This window comes from Nesoenas mayeri (genome assembly GCF_963082525.1).
Source record: "Nesoenas mayeri genome assembly, chromosome: 1".
In the NCBI taxonomy this organism is placed as follows: Eukaryota; Metazoa; Chordata; class Aves; order Columbiformes; family Columbidae; genus Nesoenas; species Nesoenas mayeri.
In genome coordinates, this window is record NC_137541.1 from 193888470 (window position 1) to 193916295 (window position 27826).

The 27826-nt window shown below is 44.7% G+C and overlaps 1 protein-coding gene across 2 annotated transcripts; it reads right to left on the bottom strand.

The window, feature by feature from the left end:
* FGF9 (fibroblast growth factor 9) lies at positions 1–27044 on the bottom strand (the record flags this gene model as incomplete). 2 transcript variants are annotated; one of them, XM_080355014.1, is made up of 4 exons in its annotated part: positions 1–246; positions 19333–19436; positions 25927–26190; positions 26903–27044. In XM_080355014.1, 4 exons carry the CDS (start codon positions 27042–27044, stop codon positions 1–3), a joined length of 756 nt encoding a protein of 251 aa, XP_080211140.1. The 2 variants fall into 2 exon arrangements, with proteins under 2 accessions (XP_080211140.1, XP_080211141.1); XM_080355015.1 differs by lacking the exon at positions 26903–27044 and adding an exon at positions 26426–26447.
* Positions 27045–27826: the final 782 nt, after the last annotated feature.

Here is a 27826-nt window from a genome sequence, read left to right on the forward strand (position 1 = left end):
TCAACTTTGGCTTAAAATATCCTTATATAGTTCCGGTACTTTCTCAGGGTCCACTGGTCTAGGTAAAAAATGTGTAAATTTTTGATGCCGTTTAGTCCTAGTCCCTTCTCTTGGAGTCCCATCTTTATTTAATGCAACGTAGTATCGTCTTCCAGTGTCCACGTGTTTATATAGATTTGATGAATATGTGTTATACCAGTTTTCTTCAAACTGCTCTCTGAATACACACTCCTGGGTTAATTTTTCCTATGGAAAGAAAAGAAAAAGCAGTAAGAAGATAGATCGCCACAAAAATAAGCTGTTTGTTCAAGGATTACTATTTTAATGGCTTGAAATCAGTATCTCCCTGCTCAATTCACAAAATGAACCATTTCAATATTCCCAGTTTTAGCTAAGAAAAGCTGTATTGCTGAGTATTTCATTAAGCAGTCACAAGGCTGGTCAACTCTATGTGAAACCAAACTGGTCCTCCACATGCTTCATTGCCCATATCAAAACACCAACAACAAAACTGAAAATAGATATTTTAATATCTCATCATTCTCAAGCAGCTCACAAGACATTACTGGAATTGTATAACTAATTACTTCAACCATGAGTGCAGGCATTCAAACAAACAGACATAAACAAATAAAACTGGCTTGCAGGGCTGTAATACAATTTAGGGCTTTAAAATCTTTATGTCCTTTCATTGCGTGATAAACTCAGTGCATTTCATTAATTTAAAGAGATAGAATTTACTACCTTTAGTGTGGTTTATTATTTGTATCACAGAACCACAACCCAAGAGAGCTTCAACCAGGAGCACGAACTCCTCGTGCCAAGTTGAAGTTAGGCAAGGAAAACTCCTTCAGGCTTGCTTTACTAGGATTGTCCTTGTGTGTTGCCCTATTGACAGGACCTCCTGAAGACATCAATCATTAATCAGAACTCCCTGCCATAGACTCCCATGACTTTCAGTTCACTCACTTATTCAGTATTTGTGTACCTTTCTGCATACTTTTGGTCTACATAGATGGCAACATAGATGGGGGTTTCCTTAAAAAGTAGCCACCTGATAATCAGATTCATTTCAGGAAGGACTCACACAAGTGATTGAGCAAGAAGACTGGAAAAAAGGTGGTGAGATCTAGCATGGGAGACCTGATGGAAAGATGGGAAAATATAAGCCTGGAAATAGTGTTTTCAACTGGCACAAAAAAATAATAATGGTAATTTAATAGATTTTTTTGATAACCAGAGCTCTCAGTTGAATAGCACTCACATCAACCGAACTCAGCTTGCAGCTGAGGATCAACTTCTAATTCTTACAAAGATCCATACAATGCACTCTGTGCATGTGTTTCACAGACATTAAATCTTGAAACAGTCCTTTCAGACAGATACACAGAAAAGAGAAGCAGAGACCAAGGCCCAGATGCAGCAAAGCATTCATGACACCTAAGTCTGAACACAACTAAGGAGCCTCAGCTCAAACTCCAGTGCCCCCAAGAAGCGACCATCTATGGCTTAATACAGGAGCTTCCCAAAAATCACCACCATTGAAGCTTGCAGCTTGCCCTGGAGCTGCAGGTGCTTTTGGAGCCACCTCTGCTGCTCAGGACCTTAGCTCACCACCTTTTCCCAAAGCATCTTGTGACAGCCCAGATGTTTCACTGCTGCTTTGCATAGCAAGCACTCTGCTCCCGGGGCAGAGCTCTGCAGCCCACCAGGGCTGGGGACCCTACACAGCTTACAGGAATCACCCAGGAACCACCTCACGTGGGGAGAGCAACCTCTGCGCAGGTGGGGAGAGCAGGCTGGCAGCCCTCTGCACCCCTGCGAATGGGGTACTGGGCTGCAAAGCCAAGGTCCTCCTCAGTGTCTGAAGGTTTGGGATTTGGAGGTTTATTCTGAATTCAACCTGTCATAACTCCAGTAGAGCAGAAAGGCAGCAAGCAAGCAGCTCCTGACTTTTCCTTGGATGGTCACCAGGAACCTCATCACCCCTCAGGAAGGGTAAACCCCAAAGAGGACCAGGTTTCGGATATTAAACTCTTGAGTATACACTATGTCAGCACCCTTGTCCCTGTGTGGACCCGAGTGTCTGCAGCTTGCGCGGTCACAGAAAGAGCCTGTGGCTGAGAAGAAGACAACAATCCCATCCCTTGCACCCTCTCCTGTGGTTTGACCAGTGGACTTCCCACCCTTCGGGTCCAGCTGAGCATCACATACAGAAGCATCGGCATGTGTGCAGGCTGGCTGTAAGTAGCAATTTATTTTAGAGGCACTTCTGACCATAATATTTTTAATGTGCGAAGTATCTCAAACACAACAACACTCCATACTGGTTACAGGGAAAAGAAGCACAAATGTGTTTACACTAAATCTTTATCTCTGGGCCAGATCCTGCAACGTCCTTTTGATAACTGCCTCTATGTCCCTTGACAGCTAGAAGCTGCAGCAGCAGTGAGTATTACTGGATTGCAGCAGCAGCTGAAGGTTAGACACATTGCAGTAGTCTCCTGTACAGCCTCAGCATACAAACTATTAAAAAACTATTCAGCTGCTATAAAGATTGTCTTTAAGTACAGCTTTTATTAGTGTTTTATTTTGCATGAGGTTTAAAATCACTTTGTTTGCTTTAAGGCAGAAGCAGATGCTAAGATGCTATATGCTAGGCCTATAGGTCCATGGGGAAAGAGAAACTAATTCATATTGTTTTCCTGCTCTCAGAAGGCAATAGGGTCACATGACAATCACTGCAGAAGCACTCCCTGCTAAAAATAGCAACATTTTAGGAAGATATTTCAGCCCTGTCTTGAATTCATTAATTATTCACTTCATCTGCATTTTTTTAGTATCATCATAAATTTCTATCTTTGCAAGAACAGTACTTCCCCATGCCCTGAAGGAGAAATTTTAAAATAGCCTCTTTTTATCTGACAGGTTTGATGGATCATGACAGTGCTGAGGAACACTTAACTAGCAGACCTTGAATAAGGGGTTTTGCATTATACTGCACTCTGGATGAGTTCAGTGGATTTCAAGCTTACAAATTCAATCTTAATTTTACAAGCTTATCCTGGTTTTGCTTTTCACCCTCTTACAGCACAACTACATCTCTTTTGTCCATCATCAAAATTCTCAGAAATTCATGTATAGACAGTGGGGCAAATACTTCAACATGAGCTTGACACAGTGTTGTGGTTTAACCTGAGTGAGCAACACAACCACGACAGCCGCTCACTCACTTCCCTCCCCAACCCACAAATAGGGGAGAGAATCAAAAGGAAAGGGAGAAACTTGGATTGAGATAAACGCAGTTTAATAAAATAACAAAATACTAATACACTACTAGTAAATATATATATGATAGAAATAGAATATAAAATATAAGATACTCAATGCAATTCCTCACAAACTCTGTCCACACCAAGAAGCCAGTCCCAGGAAACAGCACCTGATCCTGAACAGCTGATCCCAAAGAGAGAAAAAAGGAAAAAAGGCAGAAGGGCCCAGAGGCCTCTACAAAACAGCAAAAGGCCAAACTAAATATCCCAAACAGAACTCCCCACACCTCCAATAAAAAGAGCAAAGAAGGTGAAGAAGCGAGAGAGAGACTGGAAGGTCCCGACTCTTCTTAAATAGGAAGTATGACGCTAATGGGATTGGAATACTCTTATTGATCAGTCTGGATGTCCGTCAAGCTCTGCCCCATCCATGTCCCCCTTGCTCGATGCTTCACACCAGTGGGCAGAGCACTCAGAAAGCCCTTGGCTCTCTTAACTCTGTCCTGGGTATTATCTCTTGTTCTCAAACTAAGTCCAAATAATGACCGTGCTAGTTATGAAAAAGAAAGGTTTCTAACTGCATGAAGAAAATTAACTCATTTTCAGTCAAACCAGCACACAGAGCGATCAGGATGCAGGTTTAGATATGCAGGGACACTAACAATCACACTTTCAGAGAAGTGAAATTATTTTTTTATAAATTCATCAAACCATTTCCTTCTAGGCAACCTAGAAATTCTGGCTGTAGTCACAGACCACTGGAGTAAATCAGTGTTGGTTCAGGCCCTGTAAATAATGCAGAGACCAAAATCTCAGAACACCCTTTTTCCCATGCCCTGAAAGATCCTTATGATAATGGTTTATCTAGTAACAAAACAGACAGAAACCAATAATGACCAATAGTCATCTATGTAAAATCATAGAATCATCTAGGTTGGAAAAGACCTTTAAGACCATTGAGTCCAACCATTAACCTAACACTGCCAAGTCCACCACTAAACCATGTACTACCACAATACTACTTAAGACTAGCTTACACTCATGTTTTGTGCACACATGCCTTTATTCAAGCCAGAAATGAGCATAATACATGGGTGAGGCTGGTCCATCCTGCCAACAAGCACCTTCTTGCTTCACCAGTTCTAGGATGGGAAAGCAAATTCTCCCAGTACAGGAAAGAGATGGTGTTTCCTGATCACAGGCAGCTTGCATTTCCCCTTCTGACTATGACTTTCACAAAGTCCCTGTACACACAGTTGAAAAGCAAGATTTAGCCCTAGAATACAGCAAGTTTTGCATACTTTTATTCTAGCGACTGACTTCTCTGTCATTTTCCAGTGCCAGTATTTCCTTTCACCACACTTAATGTCACTAGACATCTTTGTCGAAGGCTGACACAAATACCAAGCATACCCAGCTGGAACAGCTGTGGAAAGTAACCTGCATTCCTGTGAAAAGGAGGCTGCCTGGCTTGATCAAATCACTTAATTTAGGAGCCAAACAAGGAGGTCACCTCAAAATTATATAAATCAGATGTTTCACAACATAGCACATATTTTCTCTGAGGACTGTTCATAGAGTATTCCACTACATTAGTGACTGATTCTTATTTTACTACATTTCCACACTTTACCTGGGTATTTTTAACCCGTTACTTAACTCAGAACATTCAAATAGTTGACTTGTGCAAAGATGCACATATCACAAGGACAGAAACCCAAGGCAGATTTAATTCAGAAGTCTGCTAATGCCTGGTCACTGTTAGCAATGCCAGAATCCCTTTACCTTCCTACATTACCCATCATCTAACCAGAGCGAAAAATAATTATGTTATCTTATTTCCAGGTAGATTGATTAAAAGTGAGATTGCAAATTAATAGCTACCGCCATCAAAACAAAAGATTTGCCGGCTTGTTTAAAAATAGATATGCTTGTGAAGAAGCTAATTGGATATTTAGCAAACATATACTATATATATGTCCAGAGAATGTCCAGTACTATATATACTGTCCAGAGAATGGTTTAATGTCTCTAAAGAATGGTAAAAAAATTATGCTGCTTAGCAATTGAAAGCATAGTACGGGGTCCTGTATAAAACAAATCAATATTATTTTTTTCTTTTAAATAACTTTACAGAGCTAAAACTCCATTTTATTTTGTAACCTGACAAAGGAAACCTCTTCAGACCATCATTCCTAAAATCATAACAAACACATTTCATGTCTAGCAAACTACTCTTTTTTATGCCGTATATAGTTTTCCCTTTTGCAACTGCTACACTAACTCAGTAGAGACACTTCACAAGAAAACACCTAATCCAGAAGTCCAAACAACTATTAACAAGAAGTATATTTGATATAGTCAGCACTTCCTACACACTTGCTCCATGTTATTGTCATGTTAATCCACACTGTCTTAATAAAATAATGTTTAAATATTTAGTCTCTTAAATAAATTAATGCATTATAGCTATATGACGTTAATAAAAACTGCATATGTAGTGAAGAGAAATGAACAGAAAACCCTTCTATTCTCTTCCAAAGTGGTTTTCTTTGCTGTTTTGCCTACAGATACACACATTTTACACACAGTTGGCCCTTCCCATGCTGTAATGCAAACAGCCTCTAGAACATGCTATGTTCAGCTAATAATTAACACTCATCAAGAGTTGTCATAAATAAAGGTGTAGTTCAGCATTTGCTGTGGTGTTGTCTGATCTCCCATGCTAAGCCTGTAAGTCTCTGGCTGGGAGCACAACCTCCTGCCACAATGTGCAGCCAAATACCAGTGGCCAAGCAGCAGCATGTTCCTTTCCAAGTCAGACAGCAGTACCAGGTGAGCCCTGAACTCAGTGTCTGACTTGCTGAGTGTCACCAAGTTTTCCTTGGACAGTTTCTCCAAGTAGTGTTTGTTTCAGAATGCTTTACATAATCGTTTGACGAAACATGGAGGGGAAAAAAAAAGAAAAAAAAAAAAAAAAGAAGAAGAAGAAGAAAAAGAAAAAGGAGAAAAAAGGTCTGACAAAAGGACTAGCTGACTGTTTTTCTGTGTTTGTGTCAGTGCTTCTCCACAAGCACTTCTTAAAGACAGCAGGAAACCCTGCTGGGCCAGAAGAGAGACCAAACGAACAGCCAGGCATCCATGCTGCCCCTCACATGCATTTCATATTCCATGGTACTTTTTATAATATGAGTGAATTAGGCAAGGTGTTTGGCAAAACTGCAGTTGGGCAATTGCATTCTACCTACCTGAGGTCACCTTATACTTTCACAGAGATGGACTATTCATCTTAGTTTATCCTCTTAAACTTCTAATTAATTAATATGAAGTTTATATTATACAGAAATCCCTACTTACTAAAAAAAAAATAAATAAATAAAAAGTGTTACTGTTCTGTACCACTGCCACGGAACAGTTATAAGAGTGCTTAAAGATTAATATCTTTCATACAAAAAGCTTGTAAAGTTCCCAAGACCCAGTTGAACCTGGTCACCTTGGGAGCATTATCATCAAAAGCTGCAATAGCCACCCAGATATAGACACCGTGATGCTTCCATGTCCTGATGAAGGCAACAGAAAAGCAGAGCTTCCTGAACAAAGCAAATCAACTCCAACATCACCAATAAAATCCCATGAGGCTGTCAGTGCAGCAGGGATTCCATTGCTTCTCCCCTTTGCCCCATTGCCCCTCTTTTCCCACTCCCTTGCTCTCCACACTCTCCTCTGGACAGACCAGACTGGGACCCAGCACTGCGCTGGCCCAGGGTTGTTTACAGAGCTCTTCTGACATGAGCTGCAGGAGGATGAGATGCCAATTAGGCTTACGTCCATTTTTGCCACTGCCAAATCCGCAGCTCTTGATTTTACTGATATCCAGTCCTTTGAGATTTCAAGTTTGCAGCATCTGTCAAGCTTCAAGCATGCCCTCCCCAAACATGAAATCATTATAGGAAGAGCAACCCCACTGTGCCCAAGCTTGCATCTGCCAGCGCAGGCTGCCTACCAGCAGCCATGCTTATGTCCATATAGGTTTGATTTAGATCCGCCAAGTGCATTAGATGAAAACCCATTTTCACCTAAACACCCAGGGTCTGCTCGTGCTGCTGCTGGGAGCCATGACAAAGCTCCAGAGACAGACCTCAAGCCTCGTAAGCTGTCACAGCACCATTTCTTCCCAATCTGAAGAGCTTCCTCCTCCACAGCACAACGAAGCAGGACCAGTACAAAGTCAACTCTTAAAAAACAAAAAAGTGGGTGTGTTCCCCTCCCTTCTGCGCCAGCAGGGCCAGGCCCACACTGTGCCATTAACTAGTCACATTTCTGACCTGTATTTTATTTTTGGTTTCCCTGGCACAATCAAGAACTGCAGTCATCAATGTTATCTAAGCATCTAATTCATAACGCTTGGCTGAACCCTTCCAAGAATCAGAAAGCAAGGTGGTATGCAATCTGATACAGGGGCCAGAGCCAATTTTTAAAGAAGACAGGAGAGGAGTTCCCATCAGCTTAAATGGGACTTGGATCAGGCTTGCAACAATAAAAAGGCAACAAATATTTCAAGACACTGAAAGAACCATTTCAGGCACGTTCAGATTTACTGAAAGCTGTAACTTGACCTACCCCGGCTCCCCACTCCACAAATTCTCTTCTATCAAAAGACAACATGTATGTCAAACGAGGGCTGTTATTTTACAGCTACACACACTCGTTAGCCTGAAATACTAGTTAAGCTTTTAATCAAATAGAGATTTTTCAATAAAACATGCCTTCCTTAAATACAACTAAGATGAAGCAGAGCATCAAAGTGTTTTGTCAGTATTTTTTACTTTGTTTTGTGGTTCTCTGAGCACAGAATGCTGGGTTAAATGAAAGCAAGCCCTCCTTCAGCAGAAAGTGCTGCCTTTTGCAGGAGCAGCTAAACTTACACGCTCAAAGACATTGTAAAGTGGGTGATAAAAAGTACTCAATCTACGCGCTCAGTGAGTATCCCCCACAACTGGATCTATCCATCATTAGAGAAACACCTTATCCCTCAGCTACAAGGTGTCATCCTAAAAATAACAGAATGCTCAGGGCGCTTCAGAAAACACTTTGCCACAGGGACCAAATAATTATAATACAAGGCAGTGATAATAATGTACACTATAAAAGTACCTTATGTTTTATTCATTCAGCAAGATGATTTGGTCAAGGAATGATGAACAAAAGTCTGCCTCTAGATTTTGTTATTGATTTTACATAAAGCTACCTGCTAGGTCCTAGCTCAGAGGACAGGGACATTACTGATGCCATTGTCATTCTGAATGAGGGTCATCAAACAAACAAAGTAGCACAGGCTATTGCATGTTGGAAAGATCCAGTCCTCTTCGCTGAAATGCCAAATATTTGCAGCAGTTTTGAAAACCAATAAGTTTGCCAGAGAGATTTTAAAATGTAAAGTGCTTTGGTGGGCAGTACAGCAAAGGATTGATACCCTAAGATCCTTATGCAGCAGGACTGGATTGCATATGCAGTTTAAGTTGTTTAAAAGTGAGGCCTTTTAAGCTCCCACCTTTTTTTTTTTTTGACACAAAGGAAGGCCAGCATTTCAAAGAGCTGCTGCTGAAGAAAAGATGTCATGTTTGCCCTTTTAGACAGCAGTGCTCCTCCATTGGCAAACATTGCTCATAAGTAGTCTCTCCAGAGACAACTCTTTGGACACTTCCCGCATTATTTTTTCCCAAAGGTAATCCCACCACAAAATCATGGATCTAGATACAAAATTTATAGTATTTCACTTTCTGAGCAGAACAAAAAAAGATTCCTCTAACATTTCTCAGAAAATCCACATATCTTTGGTGTTGCCATGCCCTAACTTAGGTTCTCAGCGATACAGCTGATCCAGCCTTTGGGAAAAGCTGGAGAAAGTCGGGTGGCTCTGCTCCTCCACAAGCCCCCTACTCCTCATACACATGTGCATCGGTGGACCTGTCTTTCAATGGCTCAAACTTTAGCCATGCAGTTAATTTCAGCTTTGATGAAAGAAGTTGTCAATCTGTCTGGAAAAAAAAAAAAAAAAATAGATATATAATAACAACTTCAACAGAACTGGTGATTGAAAAGCTCCCAGACCAGGCAGTTGGTCTACCAGATACCAGCAGCACACGGACCTTACAAAGAATTCAGATTTTTAAGGTATAGAGAAATAAAAACCTGATGATTTTGTTTAAACTTTATATTATTTGTGTATTCTAAAATGACTCAAAGGATTTTTCTGAAGTCTTCCTCAATAAATTCCCTGTTCTGAGTCCAGATTATACACTAGGTGCTGTCCTAACAAAGGCATCAGCAGGCCAAAATCTCCCTTGCTATGCAAAAGCAATAAGCATTTACATGTTAAAAGACTGTCTTTAGATTGCAGACTTTCACAGGCAGGAGCCCTGTCAAGATTTAGGTTTTTAAAATGATGAATACAGTAGAGCTCTTATCTTGATCAGGGTCTGCTGACACAACCATAAAATTAATTGGTGGTTTTACAGGAGCAGGTCTAATCCTGATTCCATTGAAGTCAATGGCATTTCAACTGTAATAGAATCAAGTCAAAATTTCTCCTGAGTCACAGTTGCCTCCATAATTGCATTAAATTTGAAGAGTAAAGTTTAGCAGATTAAAGATGCACAGCCTGGGCCAGACCTCAAAAGCATGCAGTATCCACACCAGAAGCCAAGTTTTTCCTCAGCAGCAGCTGTGGAACACTAATATAAAATCTGATCTTCAAACCAAAAGTAACACCAGAGGTCTGCCTTTATAAAAGGAAGGAAAAAGAAACCAAAGGGCTTAACAAAAGGGGGGGAAATGGATTTGCACTGTAACAAGTTTTATTTCTCAAGCTTTTTGAATGTGACACAAATGAACTGCATTACTGCACATCACCAAATCAGCCTGAGCACATTCAAACTGCAAAGCAAACCTCAACCTAGACAAGAAGGTTCCACAGGGCAGACTTTTTCTACTCCATCTTTGAAAATGATGAATGGTAAAGTGAGAAAGAGTGCCATGTTCACATCCCACTGGCTCCTGAGTCAGAAACAGAGCACATCAGATCTTTGTCTGATGCCGTGAATAATCCCCAAACATCTCTCAATATGACACTGCTGATGATGCTCTTTTAGCTTGTCACTTCAACATGGTATTCTCAGATCAACTAAAGACACTGAACCTTTTCACACCTCTGTATTGTTAACATGGCTGGTTCCAGAAATGTTCCAGGCTGCAGCGACTGGGGAGCTACACAACTGCAAATACGTGAATCTGAAGACATTCAAACTGAACATGCCCCACACTTGCTCGCTGGGTAGGATTTGAGTTTGCAATGCAGTTCAGCCACTTTAACAACTACCTGCTGTCAACGGTGCAATACTCAGCCCCTCTCCATCCCACACTGCAGGTGATTCCCCCTCTGAGCGCTAGTGCTTGCCCAAACAGGCAACAAGCCAGTTCAGAGAGCTAAACTGGCAGAGAAGCAACCAAAAAAAGCAAGCTTTCTTCTGTGGTTTTATATCCCTAAATTAGCCTCGTGTCAAGTCAGATGAGTGCTGATGTCGGAGCAAAGAAGAAAGCAGAAGCACGCAGCGGAGGCACGGTACCAGGACTGCCCTTTCTGGAAAGAGTTTTCTGCAAGATGCAAGATCACCTTGGTTTCCCCCTGAAGCAGCACCTCTAATCTCCTATTTTTGTAAGAATACAAAATTCTAGATATCTTTAGTTAGGGTAAAGCAGATCGTTAAATGAAGGTTTGAGTACCATCTTGCTTTACACACACATCCCCATACATATATATCATTTATGTAGGAGATATTCTAATACTTTCCTGTCCCAGGCATGTAGTGAGAATCCAAGTTGAACACAGAATTGCAGACCAAGGCAAGGAGATCACTGAGAGTTTTCTCTCACATAAAATTATCCTCAGACCTAGTAAGCACCTGGAATGAATTCCTCTGAGGAAAATGAAAGACCTGAGGAGAAGTGTAGTGTCTATCCCACAGGACACTATTAGCAGGTGTCCCTCTTTGATGACAGGTGTTATAATCTGCGAAATTCTGTTTTAAAAAACAGACTGAAGCCTTAGTTTAAGAAGAACCACAATAGCTGCACTATCTTGTAGAGCTTCCACCAATATTACCTATGTTAAGCATATGAATTCACCTATCAGTTCTTCCTACACCAGTACCCACATCTCAAAAGACCTTTACTTTCTACAGAGTCATTCATACCTTGCTGAGCAGGCTACAGATTCTGCTCTCATTGCCAGCGCTGGTACCTGTGAGGAGCACCATTTGACAGTATCTGACTTTCAGCAAGGCTGCCCATCCGAATTCAGAGAGCAGCTGTCTGCAAAGGTGAAGCAAATGAGGCCGTAGACAAATCTTCTCAAGAAACTAAAGTTTCAGGGCTTTTCTCAGACCTACACATTCCACAAAGAAAATGTCCACACTTATGAAGCTGTTTCCTGCTGTTCAGAGCAGAGAGAAAGCATTTATGCTTCATCTCCCATCTTCCTGCAAAAATTTCTCAGCCCAGCTTAAAAACTCACTTCCTCATGACCTCATTATCCAGCCTAAGCTATTTGTCCTCTATTTCAATGACTTTTTTTCTCTCTTTGGTGTTAAACGTCCATGTACTTACAGAGACCAAGAGTGTACCCTCTCCATTTTCATTCTGCAAGCTAAATAAACCAAGATCTTTAAACTCTATCGTTTGATAGCCTTTTCATCCCCTCTGATCATTCCAGCAAGCCCTTTCTGCACCTGTTTCAGTCTCAATTAATCTTCTTTAACACAAGTGACCAACTGCACTTTGCATTTAGACTGGATCCTACCAATGCTGTATGCAGTGGCAGTGATAGAGCTCTCCCTGAGCCAAACATGCAAATATTTTGGGCACTTTAGGTCACCAAGTCACTTCTGTGAGGCTGCCTTCTTTGATGAAAATACTTCCCAACAATGCAACAATTTTTATAACAAAATACTACTTTTTATGACATGATGTTAATGTCCTTAATAAAAACAGGGAATAAAACCAGTCCAAGGACCAATCCATAAAAACTCCACTAGCAGCTTCACTCCAATCTAATACTTTTCAACACCCTCCTTGCTGTCTTCTCTTCAGTTTTTTCACCATCATTCAAGTCCACATTTTACCCACTGTAGCAGTTGTTGTATTTCATGGGTCATACCTAGACCAGCCTTTCAGATTAGCACAACTGTATTTCTCTTTTCTAGAAAAAGAAAATCCTACCAAAAATAAAATACTAGGCTTGTCTGAAGCTATTTATCCAGCTTCAGTGAACTCATCTTGCGCGTACTTCCAGGTCCTCCTCTACTCTTTCATTTAAAAGTGGGCCCCTACACCCTGAGCACAACCCAAGTCAGACTGACAGCCCTCCAGCTCCCCTGGTCCTGCCCCTGGCCAAACACAAACCAAGTGGCCAGAGATCCACAAACACTCCAGGCAGGCAAACACTTGTATTGTCTTGGAGAAAAGCAAACCCTTCCTTGACCGGACTTGCTCCCAGCTTTGCACTACATCTTGCTGTGACCTGGGAGGGAACTACTGGGGCTGGAGACGGCCCTTCTGCTTGGCCAGGTTGTCTTCCAGTTCCCTGCTTCAGTTCACTGGGTAGTAACAGAAATGTTTGTGCCAGCACAAGGGAGAGGATGGATGGTTGGAGGGAAAATAGCCACTTCTCTTAGCAGTGGCATCAGCTGCCCCCACTCCCTTAGTTCATCACATGAAAGGGAATCCCCCAGCCCCATGTTACCACCCCAAGGACTCCATCAGAATTACTGTCTAGCCCAATTAGCAGCCACATTCAGACTATATTGCATTTCCACTCCTGCCTGAACACTCCATCTTTGTAAAGACTCTCATTCCCTTTTCATTTATATAGGTTAAAAAGTTTTTGCTTTATATTTTAATGTATGTTTCAGGGCCCTTGTCAGCTTTATTGCAGCAATTTCCATTTTATCCCTGTCCTTCTACAACTCCTACGACACGAGCTTTTCTGCAACCTGCCCATCTCCCATTCCTCACAGACCCTCTGCCAAGCACCCACAGTCTATTAGTCTCCAAATCCTTCCTGGCAGCTTCACCCTTGCTGCAATTCCACAGGATTTCTGCATCTCTGACAAAGTTTCAAGTTTCTTTCATATTCAGAGCCATAAGCACCTTTTTGAACTGGTCCTCTTCAGATCTTGAAGTTTGCCCTCTCATACTAACTACAGGCCTGCTTCTTGTAACTCTTCTGCTTAAGGTGGATTTACTCAGGAAGACACAAGTGGCTGTTATTGCTAAAAGACACCATCAGGTTCTTGGTCACATGAATGCCAGGTTTTCCTGAGCAATGCTGCCCATGTGGAAAACCTGACCACTCCTCACAACCCAGTTGCCCCAGGAGCTGCCCTCTGCCTCTGCACTATTTGTACCATTTACCAAAAAGGCACTTTATTTTACACACAAGCAGAAAGGCATTAAACCTGCTGACTTCAACCTGTTTTTTTCTTCACGTTGTTTTTCATCACGTTGTTTCCGTGCACCTTGACCTACCATCTGAAGGGCTGAACAGTTCCCTTATTTACATGGGAACATAAAAGATATTTTTAGAATGCAGCAAAACAAAACCTTACCTACACTAAGCAATCTTCAGTAAACTACGAAAAATTCCCTTTTTTGTCAAAAAAAAAATCTGTTCACCTGTCTTTGCAGCTGCATAGTCCTTCCAGAACTACGGAGACCCAAACAAAAGCACAAAACACTATAGGTGCAGCCCTGCCAGGACAATAAAGAGGCATATCGTCACCTCCCTGAACACTTACTGTGAAAACATCTTTCTTCAAGGACACTATTCTCTCTCTTTCTCTCTCCTCCTCCACCCTGTCCCCAGCAGTTTTAGGAGCAAAAGGCATGTTTACTGTCCCCAAAACACTGGGACAAACAAGTTTTCAGTTAATTTTTTGAAGGACAGCTCTTTATTACGCTATTATAAGCAATACTGAATCTCAATTTGCTGCACATACCATGTGAGTCTGAAACCCAGAGGTGAGAATTCTCTCTCCTTGGCTCCAGATCTGGGCTCTTGAGCTCTGTCCCAGCTGCTCCATGGGCACAAGAAGCCTCTCTCTTTCTATCCTTCCCTCTCCTCCCAGGCACTCCTGGCCCTCTACACCTTCCCCAACAACTCCACCACCTCCCTTCCTGCCTTCCTCTTCCTCCCTGCACAGCTCCCCTTGTAGTTGCTCCAGATCTTCCAGCTCTCAGTTTTTCTCCTTAACATCCAGCCTCAGTTACCTTTTGCCACCTGCCAAGGACACAAGGAACAATAGAGACACCAGCATTTCATAGAATCATAGAACCATAACATCACAGAATGGTTTGAGTTGGAAGTGACATTTAAAGGCCATCTAGTCCAGCGCCCCTGCAATAGGCAGGGACATCTTCCACTAGACTAGGTAGCTCAAAGCCCCACCCAACCTGATCTTGAATGTTTCCAGGAATGGGGCATCTACAACCTCTCTGAACAAGAAGTTCCAGTGCCTCACCACCCTCATCATAAAAAAATATCTTCTTTATATGTAGTCTGAGAAGAGGAATGAGGCAGATCCATGTCCATGGGAGATCAATGGGGCAGGTATGCCAGCAGTGGGATGTAGCACAGCTCTCTACTGCATCAGAGGCCAGGACAGCGAGGGCAGTCGAGGCAAGGGTGTCCCATGGTCCTGCTGTTCTGGAGTTAGCACAGGACCACCTCAGAGGACAGCCTGCAGTGCAAACAACAGGCACCCCATGATGTAGGTGTTCACCGTTGCCTGCTATGGGCATATCAACTGTTGACATTCCCAAAGGCAGCGGTGCAGGGCAGTGTGAGGGTGGAGACAGTCTCATGAAGGTCATGGGACTGATCAGAAAGACCTCCCTCATTCCACGATGAGGAGCACAGCTAGAACACATTTGCTAACACTTTTGCCAGAGGTGTTGGCAAGAGCTCTTTGGCACTTGGGAAGGAAAAAGGTCTTCGTGCCTTAACACCCTTCAGGTCCTATCTGTAGTTTGGATTTTTCCTCCTCTCCAGTGACAAGCACAGTAGCTGTTGTGAAACATGATGAGTCATAGCTGCAGGCTGCAAGGGGAAGGCAAGGTAAAGGGAGAGCAGGAGCAGAGCAAGGCAGGAGGGAAAGCTGCTGTCACCAACCAGCCTCCAAGTCATTCACTGTGTAGCTACCACTGGCTTCTCTACAGTACCACACACATATATCTTCAGCTTTCCCTGGATAAATCCATGAGACAAAGAGGAACCTGAGAACAGCCACGCTATGTTAGGCATTGCTGCCTGAGAGCAGGATGAGAGTAGCTGTGCTCTTTTAACCAGAAGATGCAGCAGGAACTTCCTCCTGTAGCGGTGGCAAGTTGGAAAGAGTTTGTCAGGCAGCTAATCTAAGAGGAAAGCAGCACTTTGAGAAGGCCAAGAGGAACATGTCTGGATCAAAATATGCTGAAACTGCCTTTACTGTTGCCTTTCATGAAAACTGGCAGCGATCACCCATCCTGACTGCTCTGCTTTGCCATATGTCCCATCTCCAGTGGCACCACAAATATGCTGGGAAAAATCTTCCTGCGCCAAATGTTTCAAATACAAATATAGAAGGATAGAAGTCTTCTAGGTCATTTATTTGATTCACATCTAATATATTTTTCACGCAGTAATTAGAATATAAATATGATAGTGTCATAGACACAGGACATCTATTACAGCAATGTCAAGTGCTGCAGTACTGAATGCCCACAGAAACAAACCTGCTTAGACCCACAACACTGATATAGAGCAGGACTAGGTATTTATTAAGTTGCTATTCAGTTTTGCATGGAAAACGGTTTTCCCAAGTTAGAAACACATCCACAGCCTTGTAAGAGTACCTGCTCCATGACAAACCTGGTGCTATTCACAGCCCTTAGTGAGGAAATCAAGACAGAGAAACGCACCTCCCAACACAGGCAGCACAAGGACAACTTGCTGGTGTTACAGAACCATTCAATTCAAGTGATCATTCCACTTAATTCAGGTGAAAAACTTGAACATTGGTCTATGACTTATCAGTCTCAAAACTAACTTTGGCTAAACTGATCTTCCATCTTGACAGAAAGATAATTCTGTGCTGGATTGTGCCTTGCTTCTGGTTCACATTGCAACATTTATTGCTATCAGAGTATTTCATTTTCAGTTAATTGCATTTTTTTTTACCAAAAGCAAAACACTGTCACTTAAAAATGTCCAGCCAATTCTACACAAAAATCAGCTCTGAGGCCTGCTTATCTCAGTGTTTCTATGAGAGCTGACAGTTGCTGAAATATAGGCTCTAGGACTGCCAGTGTTGACAAGGCTTTAAAGCATCATCACACTGAGTAGCCATTAGAGGTTATATTTCATTGGAAGTAATGTGATTCAATTAACATCACTCTTTAGTATGTCCCATCTCTGGAGGCTGACAATAAGCCATATCATCCATCAGATTTTAACCTGAGCTTTGCATTCTGGCCCTACAGATTGCCAGCTCTCCATTATGAAAGGTTTCATATTTTTAGCGTCATTTCTTAGAGAAAAGAGGTTATCCAACTATATTGTACAACTAGCTGCCTGCCTATCTGTCCCTCTTTAGCTTTTCAACCAGTTTCAATCAGGAGGCAAAGGTCTTCAAGAAAATAAAGTTCCTATCAGTTTTGTAACTAACCAGAGGCAGGGTAAAAAAGAGAAATCATTTGCACCACTTGGGAGTGGTGAGCTATGTAATCTCTGCAAACTGGCAATCTGGTGAGCAAGGACAGCTAATACTGTCTCTTTCTCCATGCGAGAAACATAAAAGGCTGGGGAATTTGTGCTACTGCAGGGAGAGAAGGTCAGGGAGATACGTGATTTGGACCATGAGACACAAACCCCTAGGAAAGCAGGCTCTTTTAGAACTGCTGCTCACAGAACAACTATTTTATTAACGCAGTGAGCTTAGTAATTTACAAAGAATTTCTTGTGCACATTTCTTCAGCAAAGAATGTTTTGAGTAATTCACTCTGACAAACATATTGCAAACTTGAAACATAAATTGCACAGAAAAGTGATGTAACATTTTCTTTCCCAATCCATGCATTCAAGCTCTATCAAATAACGACGTTTCCTTTTTCTGAGTATCTGAAGTGTAGCATAACTGATTCACCATGTTTATCTGTTTAAATGATTACTCTTACTGATTATTATCAACATTACTGATTCATATTACTGTTGTTGTTCTGCTTTTTTGCTGCCTAACTGAACCATAAAAGCACTCATTACTTTGGCAGTTCATCAGCTACACAGGATTGTAACTTACAACAACTTACTCCTCACAGGCAACTTGTTTACATCTGTCATTGCATCCATTCCCTTTCTCTGTTCTTCTCCATCCTTCCAACCTTTTCCTCTTCCATACTGGCATTTGCACTAAATCCCTTCCTCTGGCTCTTCCCACTCACTGGTTCTCATCGTCTCTGCAGCTCCTGTTCTCCCATGTCCACACATTCTCCATCCCAGCCTTGCCCCTCATTCTACCACCTCTTTTTCTGCTTCTCACATACATTGTCATGATCTGTACCTTCCAGCTTCCTCTGCTAGCCTGCACTTTACTCAGAAGACAACCCCTTACCTTCTCTACCTTCCTTCTCTCACACAAAATGTTACTAGAAAGGGATTGTGTATCTGGACACCCCTATAAAAACACTTCTGCTGGACCTTCCTGGTCTCGCTTCCTCACACTCTGTGGATCATATATATAGAAGCTGGACTTCCCTCTTACTCCTGTTTTCCCCTGTCCAGTCATCTTCATCTTCTCGTGTTTCTTCCCACTCCCACTGCTGTCTCACTCAGTTCCCTCCCCACTCTTTTCCCAGTTACCAATAATCCTCTCTGACACAGGTATCTTCTGCTACACTCAACACTCTCTATCACTGAAACTCCTTTTTGAGTGTCTCTCTTTGCAGCATTTACACCATCAGCTGATCACTGTCATCTTCTCCTCCATGCTTTTCATGAACCCCAGTGAATACACTTTAGACATTTGTTTACCCTTCAAACCTGCCATCCTCTTCCTCAAATACAACTGCTTCTCTAGTCCTCGTCAGCTTTGGAGGTTGATATTTTACTGCTACAAGAGGTTGCCTTCTACTACTTGGGAGCTGCCTGCTCAATTTTACGTTCCCCCTGCCCATGATCTACCCAGGATATGAACCCCAGTGTACATCAGATGTCTCAGATGCTCCCAGATAAGGGTCACATCATGCACACACACACACACACACACACATACACACACACAAAGATACTCCTCTGCTGCAGGACAGCCCATATTGCTGAGATCAATCACCCATCAGCTGCAGGAAGGCTGGTTTGCTAGCCCAGCTCCCACATCTGAAATACCAAGTTTTACTCCTCTCTCACACCCGTTACTCAGTCCTGCTGCCATCCCTCAGCTATTCAGCACCAGCTGAACTTTCAGGACAAGACCACTAAGCCTCTTGCCCTCATTCCTATACTTTTTATAAATTCTTATAACTTTTATCCACTCCTATGTCTCATTTTCTCATCCACATATGCCACCCTTTTCCTCCTTCTCTACTTTCTTTTGTCAGTTTCTAGAAAGTTCTCTGCCCACACATAAACGACAGTCACTTTTTCTCCGTTTAGGTCTCTACTGAAAGGACACATTTACAAATCTTACAGTATATCCTTTAGTCTTCAATGACCAGCTCTGGCCCTCAGTCTCCATTGTTTTTACCTAAATTGTCATCTGTCCGCACTATTACTCATTCCTGATTTTGTCACCTTTTCCCTCTCCTGTATTCTTTATACCACCCACAGGGTCTTGTTTCAAATTAGACTGCAAGATATTTAGAGCAGAAACTGTGTTCGTATAGCACCTAGTGCAACAGAAGCTTGTAAGATCTAGCAAGTATTTTTCCCACAGAACGTAAGGATCACAACTGGCCAAGGCTGGTGGGAACTTACCGAGCCGTACAGTTCCCCTTTCTCATTCATCCCAAGGTAGAGTCCACTGTCGACTCCTCGGATGCTGACCAAGCCCACTGCTATACTGATAAATTCCAGTATACCTATAAAATGCAGGAAAAAAACAATCAATGTACGTATTGTTTCCATTGAAATATTTTTTTTTCAGATCCCTGAGCACCACACAGCTATTTTCAAAGGTGTTTTCCCATTTTCGGAGTTGTTTGGAGGAAGATGAGGAACAAATGAATGTATCTCAGAGTATGACACTTGAACGGTGAAGTCCTTTGAGTCTCTGCTAGAATGATGCATTAACATACCAAATTAAAAGATTACTCTCAATCTTTCTCATCATTTTTAAACACAGATGTAAAGTTCAGTGATATTCCAATTCGCACAACATAAAATACATTCAAATTAAAAAAAAAAAAAGCTTTTAGGTTGCCAAAATTAGCATTATTAAAGAACCTATGAAATTTGTCTTGCAAAACAAATTCTGAAAAATATTTGAATCAGAATTGTGACATAAATACTTTACACATGGAACCAAAATATCTACTTCTAGGCATCAGTTCATTGGGAATAGGGAGAAAGATTTACTCACAGTATGATCTTCCAGAGGCTTGAAAAATGAAAATCCTTAGTATAGTCCAGAGTCTCATATATTTCTGTCTAGATAGTTACCATTCTTTCTGGTGTGCTATTTATTACTCATCTCAAATTCAACAATTAATGTATTCTAAACCTAAGTAATAGTGTATAAATGATGAAGTCTTCCCATGCACATAACAACAAGCTCGCACAGACGTTTGTGCACTAGAGATAAGAACATTTTGCAGGGAAGCACAGCTTCTGCAAAGCTCCTCGGTTCAGCATCAGTGTGCAGGGTACAGCAAGTGTCTGTATCAAATATTAGTTCATCTGCTTCTTAGGGTTTGGGTTTTTTTGGCAGCCTTCCCTGCAAATTGCTTACTTCTCCAATGAGGATGCTACCAGTTAAATCGTGCATAAAGCTAGAAGACTTGTGGAAAAAAAAAAAAAAAAAGGGAAATTGCTTCCTATTTGGGAGCACTTGTGTAAGACTGTAACAACTTCATACGAGCTATCCAGCAACGTTCAAAAGCACACTGCTGTGTTATGCTACTTTCTGAGCCACAAAATAAAGCACGGAGTAGCATTTTCAATATATTTTATGAATTTTCATGTCTAAGCACAGCACATAAGTATTTTTAAAGCTTACTGGAAACTATATTTACTTGAAATAATAAAATAGCAGTATAGCATGTGTTGAGCCTCACATGGCCAATAAAAAAGCACTTTCATGGATTTTTTTTAACAATTAATTTGGCATCTCCCAGAAAATAGTTGTGCACTAATCAATAACAGGCATGAATCACATAAATCTAACATAGCACAAGTTGAACCCAATAGGGAAAATTTATAGCCAAGCTAATGTAAAGATTAAATGTATTCCCTGTAAGGGACTATTGATCATTACCTTGTATATTATTCAGTACTACAAACACCATAGTCGTATTGTTTTGATAACCCTGTGTTAAGGCCTGGGCATCTTAAATTATTCTCTACATATGCACAAATCAAAAATACTGGGAGGAAATATTTAGTAATTATGGATATTTTTTTTTTAGGTAACGTACTGTTTATCTGGTATATACAGTATCTCAGATACAATTGATCCATTGAAACAATTTTTAAACATTCCCATTCTATCTGGACATGCAATACTTCCAGATTTCTTTTTAAGGCTTTTTCTGTAAGGCTTTTACCAAACTATCATATTACCAAGCAATTTTAACTGAGGTTAAATCTTATGTTAAGTGTGTACTATACCATACTATAGCTAAGTTAGTAAGTCTGGCAACTTTCTCATCAGTATAAATGCAGACTCTAGTTGCTGTCCTCATTTCAGATATTTGGGTGCGTGCTGCTTAGACTGTCAAAAGAACAAAGAAGCACTGTCACATCCTATTGTAAGTGTAGAAGATGAATTTAAGATACTTGGCAAAGAGCATCCACATACTTGAAATCAGAATATAGACTTGTAATTTGAAATATTCAGAAGACTATTCACAGCAAGTTTTACGTGCCATGCTGTTAAGTCCTTCAAGAGATTATGCGAGGCCAAGTATTTAGCCTTACACAAGTCTTGCCAGTTTAAGGATAGCATGATTTGGCCCAATACTCCTGTGAATATTTTCATTGTATAATTTCTATAATATACAGGTAGTATTTAAGACCTGAACCAGATATTAGAATAGATATTCCTCTTCAAAATTAGGCTGGACCAAAGGAAAATCAGGACATTTTCAAACTTTAAAAGCTCAGGCCCTGTTTATAGGTAAAAATCGGGAAAAGAAGAAAAAGATAAAGGAAATAACTGTCTCAGGACCTGGGATGCTGAGTATATTCTTGTCAAACACTGAGCATTTTCTTTAATGAAACCACTACAAGGCAAAGACCCAGTCCTCCATAAAGAAGTTAGGAAGAAAGTTTGGGGGAAAGTGATTTCTTACATGTCCACATCAACCCTTCACGTACCTTCTTCCACATGAAACAACTTTGACCATGCTGAATGGCAACAAGACACCACAACACTGACCATGAAGGCCAGTCCTGCTCTCCTCACAGGCTCACAGGAGAGAGGAGGTTGGCGGTTCACACAATGTGAAACATTAAATTTGATCTAGATTAGCTCTGGTGAAGAACAGACCTACAGATGTATTTGCCTTGGCTTTCAGCAATGAACATCTCTGCAACTACAGACTTTTGTTGCTGGTGTTCCGCCCTTTGCACATTTTTGTCTTTGGCTATATATAGGCTCTGTTTGTATTGCTGGACTGTGGCAGTTTAGCTTCCGTTTAGCATCCTAACACACCATCAACGAATGCGGTAAACAAGCACTTCTGCCAGCCACGTCTTTGTGCGACTGCCCTGGGCAGCAGAGAGAAGGGACGCAGCGGAGACCCGCAGGCAGAGCGCAGGTCCCTGGGTCTGCCCTGCCCTGCGTTCAGCCGGCAATCATGCACCCAAGGAAGAGCAGAGGGGAGGGCAAAGCGGAGCTTTTCGCGGCTAAGAAGCTACCGGGAGGTCAGCCCGATGATGGGGCGAGGGCAGGGGCTTCCCCGGCGACCCCCTGCACCTCCCTCCCGACAGCCGGCCGGGGCTGCGGCGCTCGGCTGAGCAGAGCGCTCCGCCGGGATGCGTCCCGCCTGTCGCAGCTGTCACCGCTCCGCCCGCTCCCCCACATGATGCCAATTAAGAGACGGCAGCGCCGCCAGCCACAGCCCCCCAGGAGGCAGCGGGGCCCCGCTTCAGTTTCAGGCTCCTACAGCGCCCTTGTGTCGCCGGCCTCCCCGCCTCCCACCAGCCGCTCCGCGTCCCCTCCCCTCTGCAACGCTCAACTGCGGGGGATGGTTGGGGTCCTTCCCTCCCCCTAAAACCTGGACTCTAGTTTCCACTGCTGGGGCCAGAGCCCTCCGCATGCATCACCACCCCACCGGCCCCCGACCCGGTCTGCGGGCTCTCTGCAAAGGCAGCATGGGGAGGAAGGGGGAAAGCCCCGACCATCCAGCAGCAGAAGGGACAGGCGGCCGCCGGCCACCCCCCGGCCGGAGCCGCCCCCTGCGCCCTCCCCGGCGCTGAACCCGCCTCGCCAGCCCGAGAGCCGGCAGGGCGAGGCAGAGAGGCGAGAGGGCGGGCGGCTGCGCGGCTCCCGCGGATGATGAACGCAGCGGTTCCCTGTAGCAGCAGGTCCCGGGAGCGGAGGTCACCTGCTGACAAGCTTGCTTTTTTTTTTCCTTTTCCTGCATGCTCCTATTTTTTTAATGCTGTGCATGCAGTACTTGTGCTGACGCACACAGGCACGCCCCTCCGCTGTTACAGAGTTCCTGAATTTACAATGACTCCACTGTCTAGCAAATGCCCTAGACCAAAGGAGACTGCATCAAAAAGATTTCTTTTGTCACCCAGGAGAGATAAGGCTTTGATCACCTGAGATCGCGTTACAGGGGGGACCGAGCAGGGCTCTCCCGGGGAGCTTTTCTTTTACAGAAGGACATCTTGCTGCAGGAATTGCGAAATGCCTGGGCTCCCAGAACCGGGCGAGTATAGACACACAATATGGCTCGGTTTATTGTATGCAATAGGCACACATCCAACATAGCATCACAAAAGAATTACTCTTATCTGATGTCTCTCCAGAGGTGTGTGCGTATGTGTGTGCGGGGAGGGGGATTCCCACAGGGCTGAGCCCAGAAAGGAGTTTACGCGCAGCCCCCGGGGTTTTCTCTTTGTCCTCCTTATTCCTAGAGGAAAACTTCCTTCTGACTCGTCCCCCCACATCTACACACACGCAGGTTTACCGCACACGCTCAGAGAAGACCGAGTTATCCTGCTCTCCCCCGGGCATCTCCCGCGTTGGGATGCAGACCTTCCTAGGATCATCAGAAGACTTTATAATAGTCACCAAAGCCCAAATAGCATCTGCTGTTCAGTGACCTCCCGCAAACACAACAGCAATGTCACGGCACCGATACAAAAGCACCAAAATCCCTTCCCCACTCCCAGATAAGACGGGAGCCCCGACACATCCCATGGCTTTGCTGTGCCAGGTCTGCCCGACCCCGGACCGAGCAAGGGCATCACCGACGCACTCCATGGGAGAAGAGTTATCACAAGGGTGCATCCTGGGGAGGAGAGGGCGACCAAACCGAGAAGAGAAAAAATAAATCTATTTAAAGCCAAGGCGCTGCAAGTGCTGGAGGAGCTGCCCCTCGGAATTGTCGGATACAACTGCGGCTGGAAAGCCATTTTTAAAAATAGACGCCGTGAATAATGTGGTCACCGCCGCCTTGCGAAGGGAACAGCTGGCGGCCCTCCTCCGGGGGCGGCGGGGCCCTGCGGGGAGCCGGCCCCCCGCAGCCCCGGCTGCCGGTGCGGGCAGCGGCGCGGCCGCCCTACACCTGCTGGCTGCCCACACCGCACCGCGCCTCCCCCGCCAGCCCCGCACCGCGGCCGCCTCTGTGTGCCCGCACCTGCAGCGGGCAGGGGGAAACCTGCGGCGGTAGTTCAGCAGCTATGCACGGCGTCTGCCTGTGTCAAGGAAAATGCCTAGATGCACAATTCCCGCATTACCCGCACTACGCGACTGCTTAAAACACTTTCTCCACTTTTTCTCGCCAGCAAGCGTGAATGTTGCGCCCCCGGGAGAGCCGCGATGCTGTCTCCCTCCCCCCACCCCGCCTCCTCCCCGGGGAACCCGGGCGGACGGCGTGGGAGCGAGGCAAAGCATGGAAGCAGCGTGAGGGTGTCAGGGAGCAGCGGCTGACGAGGGATGGAGGATAAACCTGCGACCTCAGCCTTTCCCTCCCCCCCTTCCCTTCTGCGCCCTTTGGAGATCATCTCCTGCAACACCGGCATTATCTAAACAGCTTCACAAGGCAATAAAATACAGTTTAGATATCGTTCAACATCTGGCATTAAAACACGTAGAGAGGAAAAAAATCACCACAGGACTTTGTTTTTACGACCGAATTTCAGTGCTGTCAGGTTGGTTCACTCACAAGTTAACTCCTTCCAACAGCTGTGAGCGTGGTGAGCTAACCTGGCATATTTTCCTCACCCCTCCTTAAAAAAAACCCCAAAGAATCAGCTCATCCAGGTTGTTTTAGTTACTTTCTTACGTTCAATCTGCCGGGCCTTTAACAGTCTCCCTGGCAGCAAAGAAGCTTCAGGCCCACTTGACTCGCGTGTGCATGCACAGGCTCTTCAGCGTGGCCGAAGCCATGAGCCCCCCAGCCTCCAGCCCTCGCTGCTGAGTCACAAACAGCGTCCTCTGGAAATGAAATCCAGGGGATGCTCTTTCCAATTCGCTGCCAGCTCCACACGCAGCACAGCTCAGGAAAGGCAGGTTTCGGTGCGGCTTCCCGGCGGTTCCGGGTGAGCACGGCGGTACCTGCGCTCCCTCGTGCCCGCCGTGCCGGGCACCGGCAGCACCGCACGGGGCCGGGCCGCGCTGGGCGTGCGGCGAGACCCGCTGCGGATCGGCGGGCGCTGCCGGCGAATCCTCGCCGAGAGGAGAAATAGGCTGGGTTTGCAGTTCAGGCAGTTACTAGGGCAGGTAATCGGCAGAGAAAACGAAAGAAAAGCCCCGGTTAATTTGCGTAGAGGGCGACAGCCACTCCCTTCAGGAAACTCGGTGAATTTTAAATTGTAGTGGTTAATGATTAAAAACCCTTTAAACTCGTGAAATCATATCATTCGGCAGAAACGTCCTGAGCAAAAATTCCACCACCACCACCTCCCAGTACGTGTCTGCTCTTAAGCAGAACTTGGGGCTACACCAACATCGCTACCGAACACCCGGCTACTTCAGCGAGGGCTCCTGCTCCGCTGCGGTGCTGCCGCTTGTGTACATCTGCAATCCCGGAGACGTTCATTTTTTGCCCCCGGCGAACCAGCCATCAGCACAAACCCCCCTCCCCACCCGCCTCGCACCCCCCGCCGTCCCCCCGCCCGCAGTTCTGCCCCATTATTTCATCACATGACCACTAAAGGGTTAAGGATAATACCTACCAAATCTGCTGTGGTCTTGCCTGGTTCCCTGGATAGTACCATTGGGGAAGATTTCTAAATGAAATCCAGTCCTGCAGTATAGCTGCCTCCGCCTGAGGATTCCCTTTAAATGATCCAAGTCCGTGACCGCAGGCCCCCTGGGTAGCCCACCTGCCTCAGACTGACCCAGGTGGTCACTTAACAAAACCGGACTATCCACCGGCAAAACGGGCACATTCCCAAAGGGTACTGCATCCTGCACACCGAAATAGTTCCCAACTTCACCTAAGGGAGCCATCAGAAGATTCTGCTTTTAGAGAATAAGGATAAACAATAATGATGGTGCCAAACCCAGGAGATATAAGATATATTCCACTCCTCTCCCCTCCCTAGCGCAGTTACAGAGAAAATGTTCTTTCTTCAATCCATTAAATGCATAAATAAAAGTAATATTCTGTTTTGACTGGTACAGGTTCAAGGTCAAACCAGTTAGTCTAAGAAACCACCACTTTATACTCACACACTGACATATTTATAAACATATAGATGTGTATATCTATATAAATGCATATATCCCCAGCTCTTAGCAAGCAATACGGTCTTCAGCCCATCCAACTGTAATAAAGAAAAAAATCCGTAGTTTCTCCATTTGGTTTAAGATAAGAATGACCATAGCAACTTAAATACCTAGGCGTTATAGGGATTTTTTTAAGATGCACAGGCTACGTCAGGATTTATGGATTCTGACTCCAGAAAGGCATGCGCTGTTTTTACTCTATAACAGACTGCATACATCAGCATGAATCCTGCAAAGGGGGAGGGGGAAATCGCACGTTGTTGGCTGAGATAAATCCAAAAAAAAAAAAAAAAAGAAAAAAGAAAAAGGCAAAAAAAAAACTTTTGACGTCCAAATCTATTATCCAGAATTCTCAGGAGGCTCAGCAGATGTCCACTGGTTTAGGATTTTTGACGATCCACAAGCAAAGCAGCAACATACAAGTGCTTGTGTCTTTCTTGGCTGGCTCGAAACAGGTGTTGCTTCTGCAGGGCTCCTTGTGAAATGTTGTACTCCAGCACTGAGCTGCAGCTCTTGACTGTGGATCTCCATCCAGCACGCAGAGTGGCGCAGGAAGAGGCATTGGGCTGGGTTTAAGGTAGTCCTGATTGCTGCTGGAAGGATTCTCCGAGGTCCTAGCGCTCAGCCCTACCTGCTGCAATACAGAGTCGCTTCCAGCTCCAGGCACGGCGTGGAGCGGCTCTTACTGCTCTGCGGCAGCGCGGCGCATGCAGGCAAATAAATAAATAAGTGGGCGAAACTTTGGGGGAGGAAAAAAGCGGCGCGGCGCTAAATATACCGGGCCCGCCCGCTGCGGGAAGCGGGCTCCTCGGGAGATGCCCGCATTGCCCGAGTCCCCCGTGACATTGGCGGGGGGAGCGGGGCGGGCAGCGCGGAGCCCGGCCCGGCCCCGCCGCTCTGCCCCGCCGCAGGGGAGGCGGAGGCGCGGCCGCCCCGCAGTGCAGCCCCGGCCCCAGCCCGCGGCCGGCCGGACCGCGCCTCAGGTAACCGGGCTGCCGCTGTCCCAAGCAAGGTTGAAACTCAGCTCCGGAAGGCAAACCGGCGGGGTCGCGGGAACTTCGGGATTCGCGGCGGAGTGGGGGGAAGGAGGGGGTCGTTATCGCCCACGCCGCATTTTTTTCCTTCTGCACTCCGGCCCCCCGCACCGGCAGCCCGCAGCCCTCCCGCTCTCGTCCTTGCGCTGCTGGTGGCGCCGGGTGCTGGGGTGGCAGTTTCGGGGATGTCGCCTCGGGAGCGGGTAGTGCCAGGGCGCCGCCGCCGCCTCCGCTGCCGCCCGGGGCGCTCCGGGGGCGACCTGCGGCTTCTCCCCCACCCCGGGCTCGGTCCAAGTTTTTAAGAGCGCGG